We start from the raw sequence: 25,049 nt of genomic DNA, 5'->3' as shown, positions 1-25,049 counted from the left end.
GATCTCGGAGCACTTGCCAGAGCTCACATTTGCAATCACTTGTCATCCAACCCTAAAGAAAATAATCAGGGCCCGACCCCTGCCAAATTCCCAATGATTTAAATATCCCCGAATGAACTGCATTTCTAGTATAATTTCACTAGAATGAATATATCTCTCCATCTAGCTAAACACAAACATATCTTTATATATATGCATATAAAGCTCTGTGTGTGTAAATAGAAATATTCCCTACTAAGGGAAAATATATATGCAGTTCTTAATGAGAAAAAAAACGCATTTTGATTTGAGCGAATGCAAGGTTGCAAGCCTTCCTCCAACAAAGTCATTAAAAATTGTACCTCTCTTTGTTCCGTGTGAGCCACAGAATTTTTCTGATTCACAGATAAAACAAAATGAACTCAAATAAATAAATAAAATCTCATCTGGTTCTCTGTCTCTGTTTAAAAAAAAAAAAAAGACAAAAAATGGCAAAAAAACCATTTTTTTATGGCAGCAGCCACAACAACCAAAAAAAATCATGTAAAAGAAAATCATCGTTATTCCAGGGACAAAGTACCTCCTAGCTCAGCCAGTGCCTCCATCCCCTCGTTTTCTCCTCTCCAGCCCCCTTCCAAATGACCCAGGGTAAGGGGGAAGCCTGTCAGCTGGGTGACACTTGCTCACAGATCCAGCAAGCTTTAAACAATATGTTCCGGAGGAGCAGCAAATCTAACCCCGTACCCAGTCACAAGGAGCTACATCTTTATAATAATACTCGTTATGGGGTTTTTTTTCTTTATTTCCACCCCGCCGAAAACCTGCAGATTTTTGGAACCACGCGATTCACCCCAACTCACCCCCCGCCACCGCCACTGAAAGGAGAGAAATTGTTACGATACGTAGAGAGAGAAATTAAAAAAGAGATCAATTACGAGTGCCCTGTGGGGTGGATCTGGTGGATGAAGTCGTTTGCAGCAGCGCCTTCGCAAAGTCCGGGGCTGGGACTCCTGTAAATTGTGATGATCTGGATGAGCTTTATTGAGATTTGCATGGAAGACGTTGATTTCTTAGCAGACATCTTCAGTGGAGCTCTTGGATATCTGGCTGGTCGGACTGGTGGGGAAGGGGTGTGCGTGTCTGTGTGTGTGCGTGCATGTCTGGGTGTAAATCCTCTTTTTTTTTTTAATAAAAAAGGAGGGGGGAAGAACGAACCAGCCGAAAGTTTCTAGAAAGTTGGTTCAAATGCATCCCGACCGTCACTGTGAGGAAACGGGGGTTTGAGAAGAAGATGACAGAATGGCACGAAGGAGCAAATCGAGAAAATAATAATAAAAAAAAAAAAACTTTCACACTTCTTTTTTTTTTTTTTTTTTTTGCATTTTAGTAGCTTCGACCCAGGGAGTGAAATCCGGGCAGGTTGTTATAGCTACCCAAATCCACAGGGGTCCCCCCTGTCTATTTAAACCCCCTAAATCTTCCTTCCCCTTTTTAAAACTACATTTTATCCCTTGGCTTGTGGGCCAACGTGCCCCCTAATGAGTATTAAAACACTATCTCCTTGCAATTAGCTCATTCCTGACTTCGCGCTCCTGATTGACAGAACAAGCCAAAGCATCAGAATTCTCCCTTTGGCAATAAGTGCTGATTGGGTCCTTTTTAAGAGAGCTACTTCAAACTTTTTTTTTTTTTTTTTAATATTTGCCTTCAGTGTCTTGGCTGAGAGAAGAGTTTTTTACCTCTCTGAGATTTTTTTTTTCCTTGAGAGTAGTAGAGGAAGCAAGAGAGGATTTACCTGGTCGGGTTGAGTTCACTTCATTTGACTTTTTTTTTAAATTATTGTTATTATTATTATTAAAATAATCATCCTGCCTCAGAAGAAAGGAAGGTTTCTGGCAACTCTGGTTAAAAAAAAAAAAAAAAGAAAGACAACTTTTCATCAATGGCCTCTTTTGGATATTTCCTGTTTCTTTGTGGGTTGAGTCAGGCTCTGTCAAGTTACCCAATCTGGTGGTAAGTTTTATTCTTCTTTTTTTTTTTTCCCCTCTCATTTTCATTTATTTTTCCCCTCCTCTGTTTTCTCTGCAACCCCTGCGCTTAAGATGACTTGAAATTCTCCTTTCGTTGCCACTCAGCTAAAGAGGTGGGATTGTTCCAGCGCCAGCAAGTTCTTAGAACCTGCATTTCACCTCTTTTATTTATGCATTCACTTTGTTTATTTTGACTGGGTTATACCTGATCTCTCCTTCTCCTACTGTAAAAGAGAGAGAGCGAGCGAGAGCGATCGGAAAGTTATTTTTTTTTTAAGTGCTTTGATCCTCTCCTGTGAAGAACAAAAGGCGCTGCCTGAATTAAAGAGATAATGATACAAGTTGACATGAGCATTTCAAGGTGATTTCGAGCTAGTCAGGTGGAAGGAAGGCGGGGGGGAAGGATGAAAACATTTAATTCTTTTTTTTCCCCTTCACTTTAAGGAATATTTAGGGGGAAAGAAAAAAAAGGGGGGGTAAGAAAGAAAGAGAAAGGAGGTGAGGGGCGGCTGAACAACCTGGGCTGGTTCGGTAAAGGCAGCGCAGGGAGCAGAGACGGGACTGGGGGAGATGTGCCCGGCGCTGCCGCGGAGCTGCCCCGCGCAAGATCGGCGGGGACCTGCGCACCCCCTTTCCCCTGGGAATACGCACTTTTTTTTTTTTCGCCGTCCGGTTTGCAGCTCCTGTTTTATTTTTTTTTTCCGCGTTTTGCGCCCTACGCCTTTAAGAGCCTTTTCCCTCTCTTCCCCCACAAAAAGCAAATGGTGCTGGGCAAGGCATGTAACTGCAAGATCTGCTCTAATTACCCCGCGGAGTTAATTGGGCTCAGGGAAGCCCTCGCGCAGGAAGGTTCCTGCTTTGCAGGCAGCTGGCGGGAGGACGCGTAGGAAGCGCGGAGCAGAACCGCGCCGGGTTGCGCGGTGCAACGGCGGCGCGGGCAGGTCGGTGAGGCTCCGCGTTCTGCCCCCGGCTGCGCGGCTGCGGAGCTATCCGGGTAGGGAACAGGTCGGCTCCGCGCCCGCGGAGGGGAAAGCCGGGCTGCGCGGCCCCGGCGCGGAGCAGGGGCTGCTCTCGCACTCGGGGCGGTGCTGTAAATAACTCGGAGGCGTCCAAGGAAAAAAAAAAAAAAAAAAAAAATTAAATCTCTTAAAGTGCATTTAATCTCTGCCAGCCCCCGTCTGACGAGGGGCGTTAGCGGGTTCAGGTGCGATCCGCGGAGGGGAGCGGGGGCCGCGGAACCTGCGCCCGCGGCCGCGCTGCCCGGCGGTGCAGAGGTGAGGGTGTTGAAGGCAACCTCTCCAACTATTTCAGGTATGTCTGAAAGCAGGGAATTTGTTGGGATGGAAGAAAAGCAATAAAATGCAAATGCGTTCTTGGGAAGAGAGGCAGAAAGAGCACCTGGACGGAGTCATTAAAAAGCAATCTTTTATTCCCAGCCACCATCTAACTTATAATTAGAAACTCCGGTTGCATTCCTGATTGGAGAAGGAAACGCATTCCTCTAATACCAACATAAATATTCCCTTGTCACCCACCGAGGGGAGAGGAGGGCAGAGAGCCCCCCGCAGCCCCCCGGCCCCCTCCCGGAGGTGTGGGGAGGGGGGGCACACAAAAAGGGCAGGGAAGGAGGCGGCGGGGAGAGGGGCAGGAGGTCTCTTGCCGAGCCGAGGCATCAGGTGTGTGCGGGGGGGGGCCGCAGCGGCGGCGCTTGGGGTTTTGGGGTGGCTGGTGTGGTCGGGGTTTTGTCGTTTTGGTTTATTTTTTTTTTCTCCCCCCTTTCCATCCTTCGCCGGTGCCAACCAGCAGGTTTAGACGTTTCTTTCCTAAAAGGGAGCAAGCCCCCTTAGGCCATGGAAATGCAAAAGAGGTTTTGATTGGGGTGGGGGAGTCGGAGGAGAGCTGTTACACTGGCTGCCTAAATTCCCCCTCACACCCCCCACGCCCCCCCTTTATTTATCCTCAAGCAAGTTATTACCCCATGGCCACCCCGATGGCCGGAGCTGGGCGACAGTCCTGGAGACGGGAGAGCCGGGGGCTGGAGGGTGGCCCGGGGTCCCCCGGACGCTCCTGCGCGCATCCCGAGATCCGGAGCGCTGTTTCCTCTCTCCTCGTCAAGGCCAGCCTGCTTCCAAACCAGCTGATTTCACAAATCGGTCGTGCTTCTTCATTTTATTTTAATTTAATTTTGATCTTTTCTTTCTTTTTTTTTTTTTGTTCTGTTTTGTTTTTCTTTTTTGAGGGGACTGCAGAGAGGGCCGGGAATTTTTTTGTCTGCTAGTGCAAGCAACAAACAACCTCATCTCAACCATGTCTGTTTAAAGCCTCCCCTATATTAGCTCACAGCGACGTGACTGCTTACAGCAGAAAATCTGTAATTTACCATTCCCAAATTGTACACACACCCCCCCAAATAATAATTTCTAATTAAAGCATAAGTTCATCCTAAAGCACACAGAGCTACGGGTACTTCTACTGCTTTCAGCTTCAGGACAATTTGAGCAAAAGCGGGGACTGAGAAACGATATTCTCCCGTAGGTTTTGGTTAATTATTCTCCCAAAGGAAAGAAATTAGGGGAAGCGTCAAGTGTGTATTTGTCAGGGGGAACAAGTGGGCACGTGTCTGTTACTGTAATTTCTGTCTACCTCGAAAGAGAGCTCCTCACTTGGCTGAGCTGTTTAAATTGCTGTTCCCACCACGGCGTAGGGGCATCTGTTTAAAATCTGCTGGGCTCCGCGCAGACCCAGACGCGTGGTACCTTTGGAAAACGCTCAGCGAAAGGGAGAAGATCCCTGGGAGCAGTGATGCTCTCATACTCTATCCACGTCCTCGCAGCGGCGATGGCAGGGAAAAGCTCCGGGAGCTTCTTAAAAACCAGAAAATTCCCAAATAACGTATTTACAGAGAGGGGTGAAACAGGCTTTAAAAATAATGATTCAAAAATAATAAAAGAAGGTGGTACCGGTTCTCGTGGGGATTGATGTGGCAAGGTTTTAGGGACGTGCTGACATGATTTATTGTGGCACAGTAATCCCACGGGAACTTCTCCAACGCAGCACAGCATTGTGCTCTTAAACCTAAAGCAGCTACTGGTAGCAGCAACAGGCTCTTCCACACCCAGGGGGCCAGATTAAGAGCAAAAATGTGTTTGGTTTTGGCTTCCCCCCCCCCTCCAAATGTTAGTGTTGTTCATTTTTTGGTTTCTTTTTTAAAAAAGGAGACGGGAGTGAGTGAAGGAAGACTTAGGAAATTCAGAGGCAGAATTCAAGGCTGGAGGAGGATCAGATGAAACCTGTCCCCTGGCTTGTGGGGGTCTGGGGTCCGTCCCGAGTCAGAGTGGCAGCACAAACAAAATTAAAACTTTTTTCCAGCTAACTTGCACTGCCTTGGCTGGCTGGCTGACTGCACATGGACTTGGAAAAAGCACTTTATTTTACTTTTTAACCAGTGGCACAAGGCCTGACTTGGTCTGAGGACAGCCAGAGTGCAGAAATGATTCAGAAGGGAGAAGGGTTAGGTTCAGGAGGAAAAAACAGCAATAAAAATTAACACAGAGCTGCAGTGCTGGAGATCTTAACCTCCTGTAGCCCAGAAGGCTGGTACTAGGGGAGATGATCTCTGGGCTGCATTAGAAGTACAGGCGGACATAGACCTCTTCACTGTGGGAGAAACCTGCCAGCTGGCATCCCAAATGTTGTCCTTGCTGGGGTGTGAGGCAGCTTGGCGTGTGCTGAGGGATGCGGGTGGTTAAAGCACGTGCCTGGAGAGGGACTGGAAGAGAACGTCTGACGGGGAGAGATAGGCTCTGGCTGGGACCTCATGGCTTTAGTCAGCGATGTCTGTCCCTTCCTCTGGTCTGCTGGTTGTGATGGAGCTCCTGTCTCCTCTGCTGCTCTCCATAGCACCTGTATCACATCCTACGTGGGGCAGGATGAGATCAGCCCCATAACGAACTGGGCAAGGAGCTGAGCCATAACCGCTGGTAGCAGAGTCAGCGCAGCGTTACTGGAGATGCCAGGCTGGTATGTGGAAAGTGGATGTGAAGGATGTGTCATGGGAATATTTTCCTGGCCGTGACCTGTGTTTGCTCTTGGCTTCTTATTGCTTATTCCCCAAGACTGGTCACAGAAGCCCTGTTGGTTGAATCTTCCATGTAGGATGAAGCTGCCCAAAGCCTGTGATGTCCTGCAGTAACCACTTTACAGCCCATGAGCGTTGGAGAAAGTGATCTAAAAGATCTTTCCATCTCTATTTTTTGTGATTCAGGAAATGTAAGTGCATGGGAGCAGGGTGGGAGGGAGCCTTCCAACAGAAAGACAAGTAACCCGGTGGCATTACTCCAGCAAGATGCAGGTGCAACACCTGAACGTGTCCCTGTCAGAGTTTGATGGCATCACCTCAATAAAAGCAGCGCACTGATGAAGTCCTGGCTTGTGACCCGGTTCAGGTCTTTCCTGGGATCTATCCCCCTTGGGGTGGGTGGAACAGTCACCAGTTTGCACTGGGGTGGGTGAAAGCCAGGCCAGGTTCTGGATCCCATGAGAAACCCGTTTCTCCTTTTGTTGCAAATCCTGGAGAACCAAGCCGAGTCTTGGCAGGCTCCGCACTTGAGAAAGCAAAGCTTAGGTTTGGCAGAGAGCAATGGTGTTAAGTGAGAGATGATCATCCCTTGTTAGCCAGGAGGGAGGCAGAGCTGTGGAAGGTCACCCAAGGGACAGCATGAGCCATGTGCGTTGGCACCAGAGCTCCTAAAGCAATCTCTAGAGCTCAGAAATAGGAATTGCATCTACCCACTGCTCTGCTCGATTAGCCGGCGTTGAGGATTTTGGCATTTCCGAGGCGATGGCACGCTGCTGCAGCAGGTTTTGGTGCTCCTCGGCAGAGGTGGCTGCATTTCAGCCACGCGCAGCGCAAGCCCTGTACCCGCAGCCCTCGCCCACCCTTGCCCCAAGGCTTGGGAATTGTCTTTCTATACGTGTATCTGCGTTACAACCATATCTTACATGGCCCCGTTTCGCCAGGCGGTGTATAATCGCGGAATGATGTTTTAGCCTATTCTCAGATATCAACTCGCCCGCCAGCTTGGATTTTCCAGAGCACAGCCTGGGTGATTTGCACCCGAGCAGCATTGGGCAACTGGTCAAGGGGATCTTTCTGTGTAGATGTAAGTGGCAAGAAACAGCCCTCGCCTGGTCCATCCATAGGTGCAGCCTTTGTACAGGGTGCAAAGGCTAAGGGAAATATTTTCCAGTCTGCATTTTTTTTGTGGCGGGACTGGAGAAACAGACTCTGATGGTATTTACGTTGCTCCTGGCATAGTCCAGGCGTGGAGGAGCTGTGCTGGTGAGATTAAATGACTGGACCAAGATCACACAAGAAGCCTTTCTCACAGTAGGAACCGAAAATTTTGCAAGGTTTTAGCAAGGAGCCCCTGTTTCAAACACAGGGAGGGCTGGGACTCTTCCAGAGAGCACAGTGTGTGCTAAGAGCCCTCATCTACTCAGATTTTAAACTCATTTTATTAAATGGTGGTGTCCTGCTACATATTCATTGATTTTTTTTCTTTCAATTTTAAGAGACTTTAATAGATAAGTTAACCTGAAAACCAACAACTTGATATTCAAAGCATTGAACGAAGGCATTGCTTCAAACAAGCAAGCCTTTCCCAACTAAGATAAGGAAAAGTGAATCATTTTGCTCCCCAGCCCTTTTCAGGTAGCCCCAGAGGCAAAATATGTCCTTTACAGACATTTGAACACCACTAAGACTTCTCACCTGAAAACCTTTGAGCACCTACTAACATGTCTTAAGCTCTGATATGTGCCCAGGAAGGGAGAGGATGGTTTTTATTCCAATTTTGCAGGTGGGTAAGCAGAGGCAGAAGAATTTAAAGGCCCTGCCCTGGACCTTGCAATGAGCCTGCAGCAGGGCTGGATGTAGCACCAAGACACTTGGTTCTCTGGTTCACTGAGGGAAGACAGGTCTTTTCTTTCTAAAGACCTTCCTGCACAGGCCCCATGTCCTTGGGTGCTATTGCAGTGCACAGCAGCAGGGCGGGGTAAAGAAGTGGCTGCTTCAGGGGCAGTAGACATTAATGAAATAGGTGGTCCTGCTCTCCTCTCTGAGCTCCTGTGCCACCCAGATGAGCCATTTCACTTGTGCACATAACATTTCTTTTTCCAGACTCGGCTCTACAGCTAGGCCTGCTGTGAGTAGAGTAGTTGGAACAGGGAGATGGCCATAGCCTTGCTTGCTGTTGGCCAAAAAAGGCTTTTTGACTGTTCCCTCTCAAGGGTCAGGCTGGAGAATCCTTGACATTTGCTGTGATCCGTGGTCTCTCCTAGGAAAGGGAAGTCAAGGGTTGCTACTCTTATTCAGGAGAAACGAGGCTGACTCACTGGTGTCTTCATCCCAAATCTATGGGATCCCTTCCCTGCTTGCATCCCACTTCCTGCAACTGGGATGAGCCAACTTGACTCCAGCCCTGCAGCAATGCTGCTGCTTTTCCAGGCAGGGACTGCCAGTGTCTGCACCTCTTCCTGCATCACTAGTGCTTCGCAGGGGTGCAAAGCAGCAGGGGAAGGAGGCTGTTCTGTGCTAGACCTCGCGAGGAGCAGATGTTTTTACTTTACTTGTATGGGAGCCCAAGAAAAGCCCGACGGGACAACCATGGGCTGATGCACCCTCTTCCCCCTTGCTCAGCGTTTGTGCTTGCGTTCCACAAGTGCATGATTCAAATAGCCCGGCCGCATTTCAAAGAGCTTTATTGGGCATAATGGCAGCACTTAACAAGCATTGCACAAGTGTGTCACAGGGGGAATCCTCCGGGCTTTGAGTCACAGATGCTCAGTTCGGACAGCTGATGATGAACGCAGCTGGCTGTACGATGAGCACACAGTCTCATCACCAGGGCCTCCTGTGAGCAGGGATGGACCAGTTGTGCTCTCACCAACTTCCATGTTGAATTTTCCTTCCCAGAGCAGGACTGGACTCATGATCTTGCTCTGGATCCCAAAGGAAACCCTGTGAGGCCAAAGAGTGTGGCTGGGAAGAGGGGAGGTGGAGCATGAAAGAGGTCTGGAGACCATTGCTGCAAAGAAGGAGAAGGACCTTCTGTGCTCGAAATAGGCACCTGCCATCTTCTGGTGATGTGGAGCTTGATGCCTTCTGCCCAGTCAGGTGGTGGCAGGTGCTGGGGTGATGATGCCAGTTAAAGCCACCCAAATACAGTGGAAAGGAAGGGGAAATAGCAGGGGGAGAAGTATTGGCCAGAGCATGTATGTCTTGTCCACATGCTCAGCTAAGGCTGGATGGGGCACAGCCCCAAGGCTGCAGCAAGAGCTGTTCCCATCCTGTCTCACTACATCCATCTCTGCTTTGCTGAGACCACCAAGAGCCAAATGAAGGCCCAGGGTCCATAAGAGCCAAGACAGTTCAGTGGAGCTTAATACTGAAAGAAGATGAGTACTCAGGAAAATCTGTAATGGCAGGAGCCCTTCCATGAGGTATCCACCAGGGCTTTGCTGGATCAGGCCCTGGGTTGGTCTCACAGAAAAGCCAGTCCTGACATTATGCCAACTCTTTGCATCTAGCCTGGGCCATTCGTAATGCTTTTCACTCCTCCTGTCCCTTTAAAAGTGGCAACGTTCGTTTTAAGTCCTGTCATCGTCCTAGCACAACGTGTAAAAGTTCATCAGTTCACTCCAAATTCTACTGGTGCTTGCAAAAAACAAGGGAAGGGAAAAAGAACAGATACATTAACTCCCTTGTTCTGAACTCCTAACATAGGGCACTGCTTTTAAAAACAGCCTGTAAACCAGGGGAGAGCATTGTGCATCACAAAGATGTTGTTTGTCTCTTTTCCTCGTTTGTCACCTGCATATTCACAGTCCCCTTCCCACTTGGATGTTGCTGATACCCAGTGAGCGCTTTGCATTTGTTAGAGCCTGGGTCATCAAAGGAGTTCAAGGTGCCTTTGGTCTTCTCATCACAGTTTCTGTGCTGGTGTAAATAATAGTCAGTTTTGCTTTATATTGGTATAGTGATCATTCTTAGCAGGGATGCTGTTACTCTTTTCCAACATGGATATTCCTCCCACAATCTATTGGTGTGAAAAGCTTTTCTCTTATTACATTTTTGCACACTCTCAGGCTTCATCAACAAGGTCACGTCATAGCATGTGGGCTGTTGCCCTTCTCACATCACAGGCCTCACAAGGCATCCCAGGTGTTTGGGATGGCCATTTCTCCTCTTCCATGAGGGCTCTGTAAGCTCAAAGTGTGTTTTCCTAGAAGGCTCAGAGAGTGCCTCAGGGATTCCTTGAGCTCAGATCATGGTAGACTCTCAAAATTCTGGCCTGGTCTCATGTCTGTTACAGATTATGGAAACTCTCCTGGTCACCGTGCATCAGTCCTAGTGGTCGGTTTAAGCATGTCTACCAGGAAAGACATCTCGTCCAAAAAAGAAGATGCTTGGGTTCCCATCAGATGCCCATGCATAGGTTCTACTTCCAGTTAAGATGCCCAATGGCATCCTGGTTGTCCTCAGAGGTCTGGCAGGGACTGTGTACAATTCACTGGTGACATACTCCTTTCTCAGCAGCAGGTGGAGGCCAGTCAAGAAAACCCTAGAGCATCCCAGCGGCACTTGATGCCTATCTGCAGGCAACTGAGCAAAGCCTTGGGGTGGAATTCATTTCACCCATTATGTGTCTGCAAGTTCCATGTCTCCATCCAAGCCAGGTGCTCTTGGCTCCTTTCATTGACAGACAGAAGTGCGCACTTTCTTATGGTGCAATTCATGTCTTAGTTGTTTGACTGAGTTTGACTGGTTAACTCGTCTGTGACTATGGAGGAGTTGAGGTAACCAGCTCAGGGATATCTCTACTGCTGGCATCCAGGTTTAGTCAGATTACAACCAAGACAGGGAATCCTCTTCGAGAGTTTGCTCATTTGCCTGTTTCCTAGCTGTTAAAATATGAGCTCTAATTCCCATTGCCTGGCATAATTTCACGTGGCTAAAATCAAGTCGTGGACTTTTTCTCCATCATTTTCCTGTGTTTTAATAAGCTCTTTTAGTGCACAGTGCTCATTGGTGTATTGGAATGGGTGCAGCCATGGTATGCTATTGCAGGAATGTGCCTGCCATCCAGGCTGCTACTAAAAACCTCTAGTCCACCCCTTCTCCTCAGCAAATTCACACCATCTTACATTTTGTCATGTCTCAGCACAGCTGCTAAAAGCCTAAGCAGTTGAGTGTTTTGCAGCTTTCTCTGTAACATGTTTAATCCTGCCTCTAATCCAGCACACTCCGGAGCACAAATATATCTTCCTCGTGCTCCTTATCCTCAAACACATCCAGAGTCTCCCACCATCCTTCAACAACATCCACAAGTCATTGGCTCAAGCTTGTAATAGAACTTTATCTCAAAACTTAAAAAAAAATAAAATGGCTTTCCTTCTTCCCTATCATGATAGTTGTCTGAGTAGAGGACATGGTCACTCTTATTAATGCAAGAGTTGTATCTGTATTTTGGAGAATCGCTCTGACTTTGTTTTACTTTCAGTTCTCTGAAATCAAAACCTTTCCTCTTTTCACAGTCTGTATCTCTTAATTTCACTTTCCAGGTTCATATTTCCTCGACAACTCTGTTGGAAGATGTGGTTTTATGGCAGAGGTTATGCACTTTCAGGTTTCCAAGGAAGTTGCTGTTATTCAACAGAATTCACTTTGTGGGACAGAGCAGCAAGAAAAGGCAGAGCCCATCTCTGCTATAGCCAAGCCTGTGAAATGAAGCCAAACAGCACCGAGCAGAGCAGGAGTTTCTTCTGCTTCCATAAGGGTGCACCTTGTCTAATAGAGGTATTTACTAAGGGGTGGGAAGGCAGGAATGGAATTCCATGAACAGTTGCCAAGCTTACCGTTCAGTTTGTCCCTCTGCCCCCAGAAGAACAATAAAGCCTGTCGCTAGACAGTGTTGTGTGGCATGACAGAAAGCAACTCTAAATCCTTTTGCAGGCTGAGGGACACACTTAAGGGAGCATTTCCACTTTTTTATGAGCCTACAGTAGCCGGGAAGAAATGGGACAGTCTAAGCTAAATAAGTAGAACCCCATCCAAAGCCCAGTGAAGACTGGGGAAACATCACTGGGCATCAGATAAGATCTGTAGAATTTACTGGGACACCCATGGTTCCTTTAGAGGCATAAAAATCTGGTTAATGCTGGTTTTGGGGAGATGCAGGTTTGATTCCTATCCTTTCTGGAGGAAGAATCATCTTGCAGCTTTAGCAGTCTCTAGCCAAGTGTCTTTTAGAAATTATTGGCGAGAAATAGGATGCAACTCATCTGACGTATGTTAGACATTTACTTTTGGATGAGATGACTCACATTCCAGCTGTGCCAGTTTTCTCACCACTGCCTGCAAGAGAATCCTGGATGACGAGGTCAGACAAAGATACCTCCTTTTAGATAGATGCATCTAGCATTTTTTTTTTTCTTTGAATATACTCCTAAAGGCTAGTTGCATATAGGCATTTAATGATCTACTTAGACACATAGAATACTGAAAGAGGATACTTTCATTGGAAGATCCTTTTGAAAATCCTGATAGGCATTGCTTTACATCTTTAGCGACCAAATTACCTTTAAAAACTCATCACTTGAAGTCCTGGTGTTGCATTCCACATAGATATAAAAGAGCTGAGCAAAAATCCCACATGTCAGAAGGATGTTTGAAGGGAATTCTTATGATAAGAAGTGTCATTTTCTTGCACGTTATTCCATGGGAAGAGCGGACCTGATGCATTTGTCATGAAATAATTTGCCTAACCAATCCAGACCAGGAGAGCTGGGTACCTCATTCGATCCTGCATACCACAGGAGTGCTGCCTCTCCTTGTGGCTTTGTAATGCTGGTGGGGAGTCATCCTGGAGGCCCTCTGAAGATGTGTAAATGCTGGGAAGATGGACTAAAGGTGTTTTGAAGCATGTCTTGATATAGCCTATTATTTTCCGGCAGAGAGGGATCCAGGGACTGGAAGGCTCAGTCCAGACTAGCCCATTCTCCAGCTGGCCTGAACAAGGTGTGCTGATTTTTTTCAAGGTCTTGATATGCTCTCATTTACAAATAGTGTAAATTTACAGAGAAAGAAAGCAGCAGCCTGATGTCCACGGCCTGAAAGCTGTTTTGCTGCAGCGTGAGCAGAGGTGTGGTTTGGTCTCCATATGGAAAAATGCGCTGCTGGAGGTGCTCAGACAAAACAATAAATGGTTAAGTGGAAAAGGACAGTAGTAGTGAAGTGCAAGGCTATTTAGACACATAATTCTTGCTCTATGCCTTAGAATTATTGACTGCATTGCTTCAACCTGATCAATTAACTGATTTTATTGAGCTGTCCCTTGTCAGTGGATTGCAGTGACCAGTCCATGGACGCCTTTAGCTCATTCTAAATATTAAATATAAAGTGGATTAGCTCTGTTGCTTTTATTGAAGTGCTTATTTCTCCTCACATGCCATAGAGAGAACAGAAGTTAAGCAACACAGTTTTAGCTGTCTAACTATTAGGCACCTTAGGTTAATTGAGATGCATCCCACTGTGTGTTTGCAACAGGTATAACAACTTCTACCATCATTTAATCATTCAATCCAGAAATCATCTCATCCATCCTCACGTGCCCCAGGCTGGATTAAGTATACCTAAATCAGAATTGTGAAGAAGTAATGGATATAAGAGGTAGTTAGCACTGAGTCATTACTAACAAGAATATCAGCTGGGTAAGGAAGAAGCTTACTGGATCACAGCCTTTTTCTAACAGGACAGGTCATGGATGTTAGTGGATTGATTGCAAAACCTGAAAGTCACTTACAACAGAAGACTAAGGGCACAGTGGGAACTAGTTTTTACCTGAAAGAGTATACAGTCCAGACAGATGGGGCAAACAACTGAGTTGAAAGAGAATAGATAAGACACATTAGCAGAAGATTGGGAATCAGACAGGGAAATGTTAATTCAGTGGCCACTGAAATCCTTGGTGCAACTTGCCCACAGGCATATGGGAAGTCTGTGGTAGAAAGCAGCATTGAGTCCATCTGTCCTGCTGACGCAATGTGTAGTCTCAGTCTCCTGGTGACTGAAAAGTTCAAGCTCAGCCATAATCCAAGGCAGTGTCTTGTCAGTACAGCTTTCTAACAGCTCCACTAAAATGACACGTGAACTGTCATGTTAACTAGAAGTGTCTCCCAACTGTCATACAGAAATGAATTCAAGGCTTATATAGTGTAACGTATATTTACAGCCACAGATGCAGTGGTGGTGTCTGCCACCAACAGCGATGATAGTGGTGGTTCCTGTTGCCTCTGACACTGGTACTCAGAATAAATTCAGAAATTCTGTCCTGCACACAGACTCCAGAAACAGGGCAGTACAGGTTCTTGTTTGGATTCTTGCATGCAAGAGCCCAGTTTTGTCCATCTCTAGTACAAGACGGGTAGGTATGACAACATGCAAGACCTTGGTTATCTAATAAATTGTAGACTCTGTGATAAACCAGGCAAAAAGATAACTCAGGGGCTAAAGCACATCCTTAGGACATGGGACCTCGCGTCATACCCCTTCTCTGTCTTTTAGAAGCCTAAACCAATAGCTTGGTGATCTGGACAGATGAGAATCAGAAAGCTGGAAAACAATACAGTTTCCTACAGCCTCTGGCAGAGGCAGGCTGCACACATCCCGTTTCAGTGTGCAGTATGGGGTCACTGAGCAGAGCCTGAGGTACAGGAGGAAAAGCTGTGCTGGAGTTACGTTTGACTCACTGTTTCAAAAAAAAAAAACAACACTGGGTTGAGGATAAGAGCCAGGGCAGCTGGACATACATGAGTCAGTATGACAGAGACCATGAGTGAAGAGATCAGGTTTGTTCACTCTGTTGTAGAGAAGTACATAATGCTTACGCACTGCAACCATGCTGAGCTGGATTTGTCATACTCCATCTCAGAGCCGGACATCTCATCTGAGGTAGTCATCTAAACTCTCTTTCCAGTCAATGAATGAAGGCCGACACTTCCTCATTGATTCATCAGACCTATCTTTGATGTCAATCTTCGGATGCAAGGACTCTCTCTTGTAGCATCCAATCTCTCTACGTTGGCGATCAAGAGAAAAAGATGATTATTTGGGTGTCTGACTTCTGGATGAAAAGGTTGGGTCAAATGCTCTAACTCCATCATGCCCAAATCCTTATGTTCATCCTGCCCACAGCTGTGGCACCCCATGGACAAGGAATTTGTATTTCTGTGAAAGTCTATCCTTTTTGGTTTTCTGTACTGCTAGCCTACAACACAAAGATTGATTTAAGAAAAACACCCTTGCAGAAGAATCATTCATCAAAGAAATAGTCACTTGGACTGATTATTTTTGTAACCAGTAATGAGCTGCCAAGTGCTGGTACCGTGATAGAGACCACCCTCAAGGCCAATCACGATTCTGGAACCACTGCAGCAAGAGTCACCGACTTATTATTGTCTTCTCCTGAGCTTGAGATTTTTATGGTTCTGCTGACCTTGCTGATAAGATCTGTACAAATTTATTCACCCACTTGTGCTGTCTAGACCTCAAATTCCCAGACTGTTTCTGTTACCGTGAATGAGGAAGAGTTCGGCTTATCTTAAATTTCCTTGATCTTAAAGACGTCAGGAAAGATGCCTGGGATTTTCTTTGATGCCAGAAGAATACAGTGGCATCAATATAATGGAAGAGTTAGACAGGTGATGTGAACATCCCTCTAAACTGCTTAAATTTCAGGTCTCTACATAGGTTTTGCTATTAAAACTGTCCAGGTGCTAAGTTAGGCATGAACTTAGGCTTAGGCACTACTATGCTAAGTTAGACTTTATTATTAATATTAGGAGAGAATAGATGGAGACACCTCAGGTGTAATTTGTGTAATTTTCATCTAGTGTTGGCCCCCTGCTCCGTGAAATTCAGGCCCTTCCAAAATGTGTTTGAAATGCAGACCTGTAATTGTAAGGGGAGAGCTTGTGCAAAGGGTCCGATGTCCTTCAGGGCATGAGCTTTGTGGCCCCAGAGGGGCTGGCAGGCCAAGGGCAAGGAAGGGCTCATGGAAGGGCTCTCAGGTACATTGCTTCTCTACTCCATCTCTTAAAACTGGTTTCTGCATGATCCAAGGCTTAAGCAATCCTGCTGCCTGTCTGCTTGTCCCCGTCATGACATTGACTGTCAGCCCAATGAGCTTCGTTTGTCAGAGGTTCTCAAAGATATTGGATACCCACAAGTCTCACAAAAATAGGCAGTTACGTAGCGGAGAGATGTGACCGGTGCCCTCCCAGAGGGAGAGGCTGCAGTGTGTGTGCACGTGTCTGTGTGCACGTGTGCATGTGAGTAACCCTGTGCATGTGGGTGCATGCATGCACGTGTGTGTGTGCAATGTTCCCTGGACATCATAAATGCAGACAGGAGGACAGAGAAGTCCGCGTCCACAAAATAATTCCTTGCTCTTTTTTTTTTTTATCCATGCATCGTCTGTTTCTTCCCCTTTCCTTCTCATTTTGACTGTATGTTTTATGGGAGGAAGGAGAACATGGAGGGTGTGGGCCATGCCATCAATCTTTTGATAGACATATTACATTGTGTGACTGAGGAAGAGATGAAGTAAATGAACCTTCTTGTTAGGTTCAAGGAGGGTGGAGGGCTCAAATTCTTGGAAGGCCCATGCTTCCCAGCCACGGTTTGTCTTCCCTACCAGGACAACACATACCACATGTTCCTCACCTGGGAAGCACCTGACAGCGTGGCTGTGCATTGCAGGCTTTTTGGTAGAAGGTCACAAGATAGAGTGAATGAGAGCGATGAAGGGTTTGTGAGAACGGCCAGCTTGTGTTTTGTGAGCACAGGAGCCAGACAGCTGCAGAAATGCACCTACTTCCCTGGTGGAGTGGTGTTAGCAGCTCCCAGTGACATCTCCCCGAAAAGTCCAGTTAATGACTACTTTGAGGATTCTTTGGAGAAAAGAAGTGCGTATTATGAAGGAAGATACTTATATACATATATAATACATATGCCTACCCTATTAATATGCATAGACAGATACACGCATATATCCCTTTCCTTAGCGTTAGCTTCTACTCCAAAGTCAGGTTGAACTCAAGGGAAATCTTCCCTTGACTTTAGCAGACTTTGGAGCAATCTCTTTGTCTCGTGTCTTAGACTCTGAGCTCCCTTAGGTCTTGATCCTGCAAGTTACTTCATACTTTGATTCTGGGCCAGGAAAGCACTGCTTAGCCTTGTGTTTATCCTTAAATATCTGGGCAGTTCTGTTCATCTTCTATGCACAGGCACTAAGCTGGGTCACACAGGTTGAGATCAAGCCCGAGAGCAGGGAGAGTCTTTCCTGTGTTGGGTTGATACATAGCACATTATTATACATGCTATCAGGGACATACAGTAATAATGTATGTAAATTACAGACATATCTCTCAGTCCCATCTCCTATCCCATTGCAGGAGAGAGAAGGAACCCAGTTAAGGCTTGTATATATCTGACAACATGCAGCAAAACTTGGCTAGGAACTGGATGGGGTTTTGGGGCATGCAAAGGCAGAATTGCAGAACTTCTGTGTGTATCCTAATGGGCTTCAGCGTTTGCAAAATCCATCCATATACTGCCTATCCTGATGTGCATCCAGGTCTCAGATGCTATAGGTGTTAAGTTGAGAGCTTCTGCTCTGAGCTCCAGAGGTTTCTGGCTGAATCACCAGTGTTGGCCAAGACTTAGTCAATGTGAATAATTGATCTGGTAGTTCTGTGGAACAGCATAATCTGTTGGCTAGGGTCTACTACCGAGATTTGAGAAACTTGGGTTCAAAACTCTGCTTCAAATCAAGCAGAGGAAACTTATGAAGCTCATTTTCCCATACCATGGGTAAGTGCCCTAACCACTAAGTTGCTGACTATGAGTATAAAGGGGACATCGCGTCCTCTAACTTCACTTTGGGAATGGCACCTTAGGGGATGGGCACATGAACAAATTACCACGAGGTAAGTTAGGGTGTGAACTAATAAGATGCCAGTTTTTCTGTGGTAACTGCCCGTGTGAATGCTCTTACCCGGCAATAAATACAAGGTGGTTCATATATACCAGGGGGTGAGAATGTTCACATGGGTGTTCACATGACTCACACCCTGGTTTGACTCCCGGTAACTTGGGTCTGTGCCTCTAACCTCAGTACCCTTGAGAATCCATACTGAAAAAAACAAACTCTTCTGTTTTACAAAAAACCCAGATCTGCCATTTCTACATTTCCAATTATAATTATTTTCATGCATTTTTGGTTTGCCAGAAATTATTTGCTGAGCTTGACTCCGCTGCACTGTTTTGGCAGAGAACAGTTCCACCTGAGATCCTTGTGGCCAGCTTTGGCCAACATGGGCAGATAGTCTATTCATGCCTCACAAGCTTTGACTACCTCACAGTCAGAGACCTTTTGGGCATTGACACAATGCTAATATTCCCATTTCTCACAGACAGCCTCTGATCCCTGAAGAGGTTTAAACATGTGGAGATATGAAGTTAGGCACACAAAACACTACTTAACCATTGGAGAAAAGGTGGTGTGGTTGTGAGATGATCAGTGCTTGCAAGTTGTCTTGAGGTCGCTGGGTGCTCACAGCTTTTTCATGCACTTCCCATAGGTCTGGGAAATGGCCACGAAGAAAGGCAGCAGGTCTGAAGAGATGACCTTGATTTCAGCTTTTTGCATACTCGTCTGGGAGCCTTCCAGGGTTGCATAGGTAGACAATTTTGCCTAGGAGCATGCTGAGCATAGCTCTGCATCGGCCCAAGTGACTGAACAAGGGAAAAACCCTTTAAAATGTTCCAGGAACTGGACTTAATGTTCCAGTAAAAAAAAAAACCCCTTTCTTATGGGGTGGGACCTTGTCTCATGATGATCCCAAAGGCTAGCTGACTCAAGCTATCTTGAGGCATCTCCTTTCAAGTTAGATTAGGAAGATTCAATTCATCCTTGAGGAAGCGTTCCACCAACTTGGGACAATTCTGGTTTGAAAACAGGGTTTTTTCAGAAAGTTTGAGGACACCTTCTATTTCCAAGCATACAAGGAGTTGTACTCTACTGGGTGACAGCACACTCCCCTAACAGACCTCTGGGTGGAATTCACTCACTTAATTTTAGCCATGTAATGTTTAACTATCTGAGCTAATCATCTTACCTCCCTCTAGAAAGATGGGCATCTTCTGAAGGCGATTCATCCTTCCTGAGATAGGTATCTTTTTAGTGGATAGGATGAATCACTGTCTGGAGTTGCCTATCTTTCTCCATCCACTCTAGAAACAGCCTAAACACCTAGCTCTTAGCTAAAGTTGGGAGGTATTACCGAGTGCCTCAACACCCAACAAATGTCATTGATGTGATGCCAGTTGGTGTCTGGAAGGTTTGTATCTGTATTTTAAGAGTGGCTGATGAGAAACCTTAAGTGTTTGTCAGGTCCTTGACCTTCCTTGGTGATTTTGACTGGAGATAAGAGGTAAAATACCCAAAACCTCCCTGGTGCAAACGGCACAACTCTTGCTGCCAGTTCTTAGCTTTGGGGTGAACAACAGGATGTTAATCAGGCCAAAAACTTAACAAGGTTCAAGAGGATTTTTGAACAGAATTTTTCAAGGAAAAATTACAGAGATAATACAAATATTCAGAACTGTCATATTTAATGACAGCAAGTATTGTGGCACTTTTATTTCTGGGCTTAAGGTGACCTCTGGTTATTGAAAATCAGAATGAGATTCATGCAAAGAAAAAATGTTCCACAAATGTTCTGTGCAGGGTACTTAGGTTTTCTTCTGGAGCAGCTGGTTCTGGCCACTCTAGGAAAGGGTTCCTGGCCTCAGGTCTGCCAATTCACATTTTTCTATGGGACTGGAGCATTGTCACCAGTCTGGTGTGTGAAGTGTTAATCCATTTATGGCTGCAATGGGGACACCAAGATCTTTGTAGAGAAAATAGAGGCAATTTTTCATCACTGAGCACTTCAGAGGGCAGCCGATGGTTTGTGACTGGCCAATGGATCAGTATAACTCTGACAATGTTTTGGAGAAATATTAAGCTGACTTGCCAACAGTGACAGTGCATGCTAACCATGCTGAAAGGTGATTTAAAAACCTTTCCCTCTGAACTTGCTGTTGAATTTTTTTCCTGTGTGTATGGCTCACAAGAAGGGTAGAATTCATCTTAGCAAGCTTCTGACATCTAAAAAGTAAACATCTAGTTCATGGCTTTCATGTAGGCTCCCTTTGTAAGGACTAACTCCCCCAGAAGGCAACTCAGCCCATCTGTCCTGGACATCTATCTTAACACAGAGCAACTTGCTCTTCTGCGGTGTTGATCTCTCTGTTATGAGGACATAGAGGGGTAAGGTGATATCATTAACTGGATTCCTAACTTTTAGGTGGCTACAGAGAGAGGACATGAACTCTATTCCAGGTGACCAGCTTTGGCGTGAGCATTGGTTTCTGCCATGAGCATGCGAGAGATTTCAGTCCTGGTGAATCAAGAGTTTTTTGCAAGTCTATTGAAGTCCTGCAGCCTTGAGAACCTGTTTAAAGCCAAAACGGTGTGAACTGGCACAGGTCTATAGCCTAGAGGATGCGGACCGCAGCTGACAAACATCACACCAAGAGTATTACAGTGCAGAGATGAAATATGAGGTCATTGTGGCTGAGGAAGCTACGGAAGCTGCTTGCACAGTGTTATGGCTTGAGAAGTTTACTAGTACATACACGTCTTTTCAAATTCTAATTGTGCTAACATTATAGCAACCCTAACTCCAGGGAAGTTTTTAACCAAGCTATGAATCTCTGGAAGCTTTGTTCTTGCTTTGTTTCAAACCTCTATAGTGAGAAAACCTCTGTCTCCAGACTGATTTCACAAGCATCAACCTCGGCATTTCATTAGATTTTTGTGGATGTGCATTCAGATGAGGCAACCTGGAAATGGGGAGATTTCCTCAGAACATCCTGAGCAAATGAGAGATGCCATCACAACTAATGCAGCTTTGCAGACTATGAGTCTGGTCTCCACTGACCTTCAAAGTCTCATGGCAATTTTTTTTTTTTTTATGATGGCTATCTCATTTTTACTGTTATGGCAAAAGTGATAACATTTGAATTTATAAGCAAATTCAAAATTTCAGCTTTGCAAAATTTAAACAAAATTTATCTCGTTCTTCTCTAATTGAAACATTCATCTACTTTCCTGTAACTCCACGATGTCTGAACACCTTTCCCTTCATTTATTTCCTGCTCTTTGCATTGTGTTCCGCTTAGCTTTTAAAAATACTCTTTCATTTGTGGGTACAGTGCAGTTCACACATACGCGTTGCTCAGGATGTCAGAGGGAACGGTGGGAACCGCCAGCTCAGCTTTTTAGCATAACACTGGTCCATGTTACCAGGACTTTCTTATAAATACTGAGAGGTTGGTTCCAGAGGTGACTGGGGAACCAGATAGACAAGGTTTAATTGCAAAATACTCTGTGTGTGGTGGATTCAGTAAAGCCAGAATTAGCCCTGCTGGACATTTTCATATGCAGACATCTACATGTATGTGTCTCAGTCTGTGAACAGAGTCCCACCCTGAGAAACTTCTGCATTAGGTGACTGATATTTTCACCCATTTGAAAGTGGGTCTGGGATGTAAGGCTCTACAGGCTCATTTCTTAAGATGACAATGAGGATTTCACCACATATTCCCCTACTCATCCAAACAACTGAAATGCATTTTTGGGAAGAGCTTTCCATTGTGATCCTGAAGCTGTCAAGCGGGAAGGAGAATTCATCCTTTCTCTTGATGGACTTGGCCAGTTGGGGATTCATCAACTTCACTCTCCTTTGGGTCTACCTCTGAGATGAATTTGGCTGGTTTCAGTGAACCATCACTGGTTCCCATGTCACTGCTAGATTGAAAAAACCCTCATATAATCCAATTATCTGTCTGGGAGTTTGCCCCTTGGTAAGTCATTTCAGGAGTGCCCTATGGACCACCGGAGGTCTGGGAAACAAGCCTTTCTGTATTCTGTCCTGGGCTTGGTGAGCTGAACAGGTCTCCCCTTATGTGGAGATTGCTGCTGAACACATCTATCTTCTACCTGGGCAGCAATCAATATAGATGGGATAAGGGGAAAAAAAATGGTCAGCGTCTCTCTTGAAAGGTGTCTCCTGTAACAGCAAAGAGGTTGTGTTTCTGACTTGGAGCTAGCTGGACCGTTGCGGTACCTATGACTAAGGATTTTTGCTGACCTTCGTTTGTTGTTTCCCGGTTCAGAAGAAAGAATACTATTAAGTTATTTATAACTTAATTTATTTGTAAGAAATAAATGCATTTTATTATTCTCTATTAGGCACGGCTCTGTTACTGGCTGCCTCTAGTGAAATAGATTTGTTGCTATTTGATACAAGTAGCTCTTAAAGTTTTAAACTCGAAAAAGATCCAGGAGTTTACATTTTTTTATCGTTACCACTGTTAGATACTTCATTTGTGCAAAATGGAAGTTTTAGGAGGAATGTGGACTGACGCCCGCCACGTCGTAACACTTCCCAGCAGAGAGGGGTATCGATGTGACTGCTCCTTCTCCTTAATACAACTTTTAGTCAATTTTGTACTGCCTGAGGCTTTTGCAGAAATTAGAATCCAGGTCTAAGGGTTTGCCTGTGTGTGGAAGTTATAGCAAATTAAACTCATGATCGAGTTTCTGCGGTGCAACAAGTTACCACACATCAGCTGACCCTTGGTAACTGTCTGTGTGCTCACTGCTAGCCTGCAGCAAGTGAGGTAATTAGACTTTGCTTACCCACAATAAAAAAGGGTTAATTTAAATCACATTCGCTAGCATTTGCTGTAGGCTAGGAATCCACATATGTAGGATTGCTGTGGGTCAACTAGCACATAGTAATTTGAGCTTCACTTGCTTGACCATGAGGTTGAGCCCTAAGTGGAGATCTGAATTTATCGTGCCATGGTGTCTGTGTACTGATTCCTTCAGGAGGCACTCTAGGACATCCACATTCAGGCATCTGCAACAGACACATCTTTCTCTGTCTCCTTTTTAGTGGATAAAGAATAGAAATGGATGATGATAGTGAGTCATTCTTCTCACCCTAAAGATGTTTAAAAAAAAATTAAATGAAAACACACTGAACTGTACCATAAAATGGCGTATTTCTCTTAATTTCTGAAAAGGAAATCTGGACGACTTGCTCAGATGTAGACCTCTACATTGGAGATGTCATCAGCTGGACAAATGAATCCCACCCCCCAGTGCACACCGAGGGGTCAATTTTGTTGCAGACTGTAAGGGTCTACTGCCCTGCGAGGGGCCGCTACCCGCCCCTCCACAAGGGCTCAGGTCTCCCAAAGGTCCTGTGTCATAACTGCCAATCCTACAAGCATATCTCAGAAACTATGCCCTGAAAGCAAAGTGACTCGCTCCCTTTCAAAGAAGGAATTACTTTTGAGACATTCTGATGTAGATTATTCAAACGCACGTACTGTTGACTACGCGTATTTCAGGGTTTGTGTGGACCAGGTAAAACTTAATATATTTGCAATCCAGCTTGCTGCGCAATGATGTCTCATGTAGGTAAATCATTAGTGATTTCTATACGTGTTCTATAGGTGTATATGATGACTCAGAGAACTGGAGATTCTGTGCAGCATGCAATTCCTGTCTTCACTCGAGACAAAATAATAGAATTGGTCAAATTCCAAGGTAGCTGGGGACCTGAGCCCACAGGAGATGAACAGAGAGGCTGAGCGCTGAAGAAATAATAAACCAACCAAGCAATTTTTTTTTTTTTAAATCAGTATCTTTTAATAGCCTGTACAATGCAGCAAGTTTCCTTCCCCAAACATAGATACCCCTTTCTGTAATCTCACTTTTGTGATTCCTTACTTCTGGGACAATCTTAGCAAAGAAGAAAAAGAGGACATTAGTCCTGTGTGCACGTAGTAAATTTTCAAACTGAAGAGTAATAGTCCTCACTGAGAGTTTCATACATTTGGTTATAAACATAGGTCTCTAAAGCCACCTGAGATTTCCCTGGAGTCCACGTGCTGCTCCAGAAGGGTACAGGTCTCCCATAGGTCCCATGTCATATCTGCAGGCCTTGTGTAGGTATCTCATATAGGGTCTTTCATGTGGGAATATTTAGGCAATTGAATTGATTCCTGAGCTTCAGATACAGATATTTTCATTTGGCTTTCTACAATATAGACATTAATGCCTAGCTAGTTATCAGAGTCCCACTTCAGTCAGTGGAGATTTAAAGTTCAACACAGTTATATATGCAGAAGCGTGTGGTGCCATTTGGGATGCTTTATGTCATCTGAGGTATCCACGTACTTTAGAAAGGCAGGCTGGAGCCAGGTGGATATTGTGAAGCACCTCAAATAGTACTCAACACACCTATGCTTAAGCAATTGAATTCCGCCCTGAGAACTCAACATGTGATAAACTAAGGGAAAAAAAAAATCAAGATAATTTCAAGCAGGCACATAAAATTTCTCCCCAAAAGCAGCCGTTAGCAGGCTTGCTTCAAAACATCTGTTTCCCAACTAAAAGTGGGGAACGTTATCTAAATTATGTACAGCAATGACCATTTATCCTGGTAATGGGAATGATAGTTGAGTGGTCTGCTAGCCTGGCCGTGAAGCTCTTGACTATGAGAGGACATATTGGGAGTCATCGATCATTGAGTCAGTGGGATGTAATATGAAAGGGAAATTCAGGGAAATCGAAGTTCACTTTGCCAGTGGACGTGCGGAAATGAAGGAAGACCACAGTTTCCAGAAACTAGTAGTCTAGCACCAGACACCAATTTTAAATTGACTTTAAATAATTTTCACTTTCAAAAGTAATCCAGTATCACTGATTTAGATGTGTGTCTGATTGCTGTTGAAGAAGAAAATTAAGATGTTAGTCCTGTTAGGATAAGTTGTGGTGTGACATAGGGTAATCT

The 25,049-nt window shown here is 45.2% G+C and overlaps 1 protein-coding gene across 1 annotated transcript in view; it reads left to right on the top strand.

Annotated features, from left to right (window-relative positions):
• Positions 1 to 933: 933 nt before the first annotated feature.
• The window catches only part of WNT3A (Wnt family member 3A), a gene marked incomplete at its 3' end in the record, with an annotated part of 88,023 nt that continues 63,907 nt past the window's right edge, over positions 934 to 25,049 (top strand). The window contains exon 1 of the mRNA XM_082015169.1: positions 934 to 1,992. Coding sequence (XP_081871295.1) covers positions 1,922 to 1,992 — 71 coding nt within the window. The 5' untranslated portion in view covers positions 934 to 1,921. The remainder of the gene's footprint in view (positions 1,993 to 25,049) is intronic.

Source organism: Phaethon aethereus (genome assembly GCF_964289735.1).
Source record: "Phaethon aethereus genome assembly, chromosome: 2".
Taxonomy (NCBI): Eukaryota; Metazoa; Chordata; class Aves; order Phaethontiformes; family Phaethontidae; genus Phaethon; species Phaethon aethereus.
This window is presented reverse-complemented; position numbering and strand designations above follow the sequence as displayed.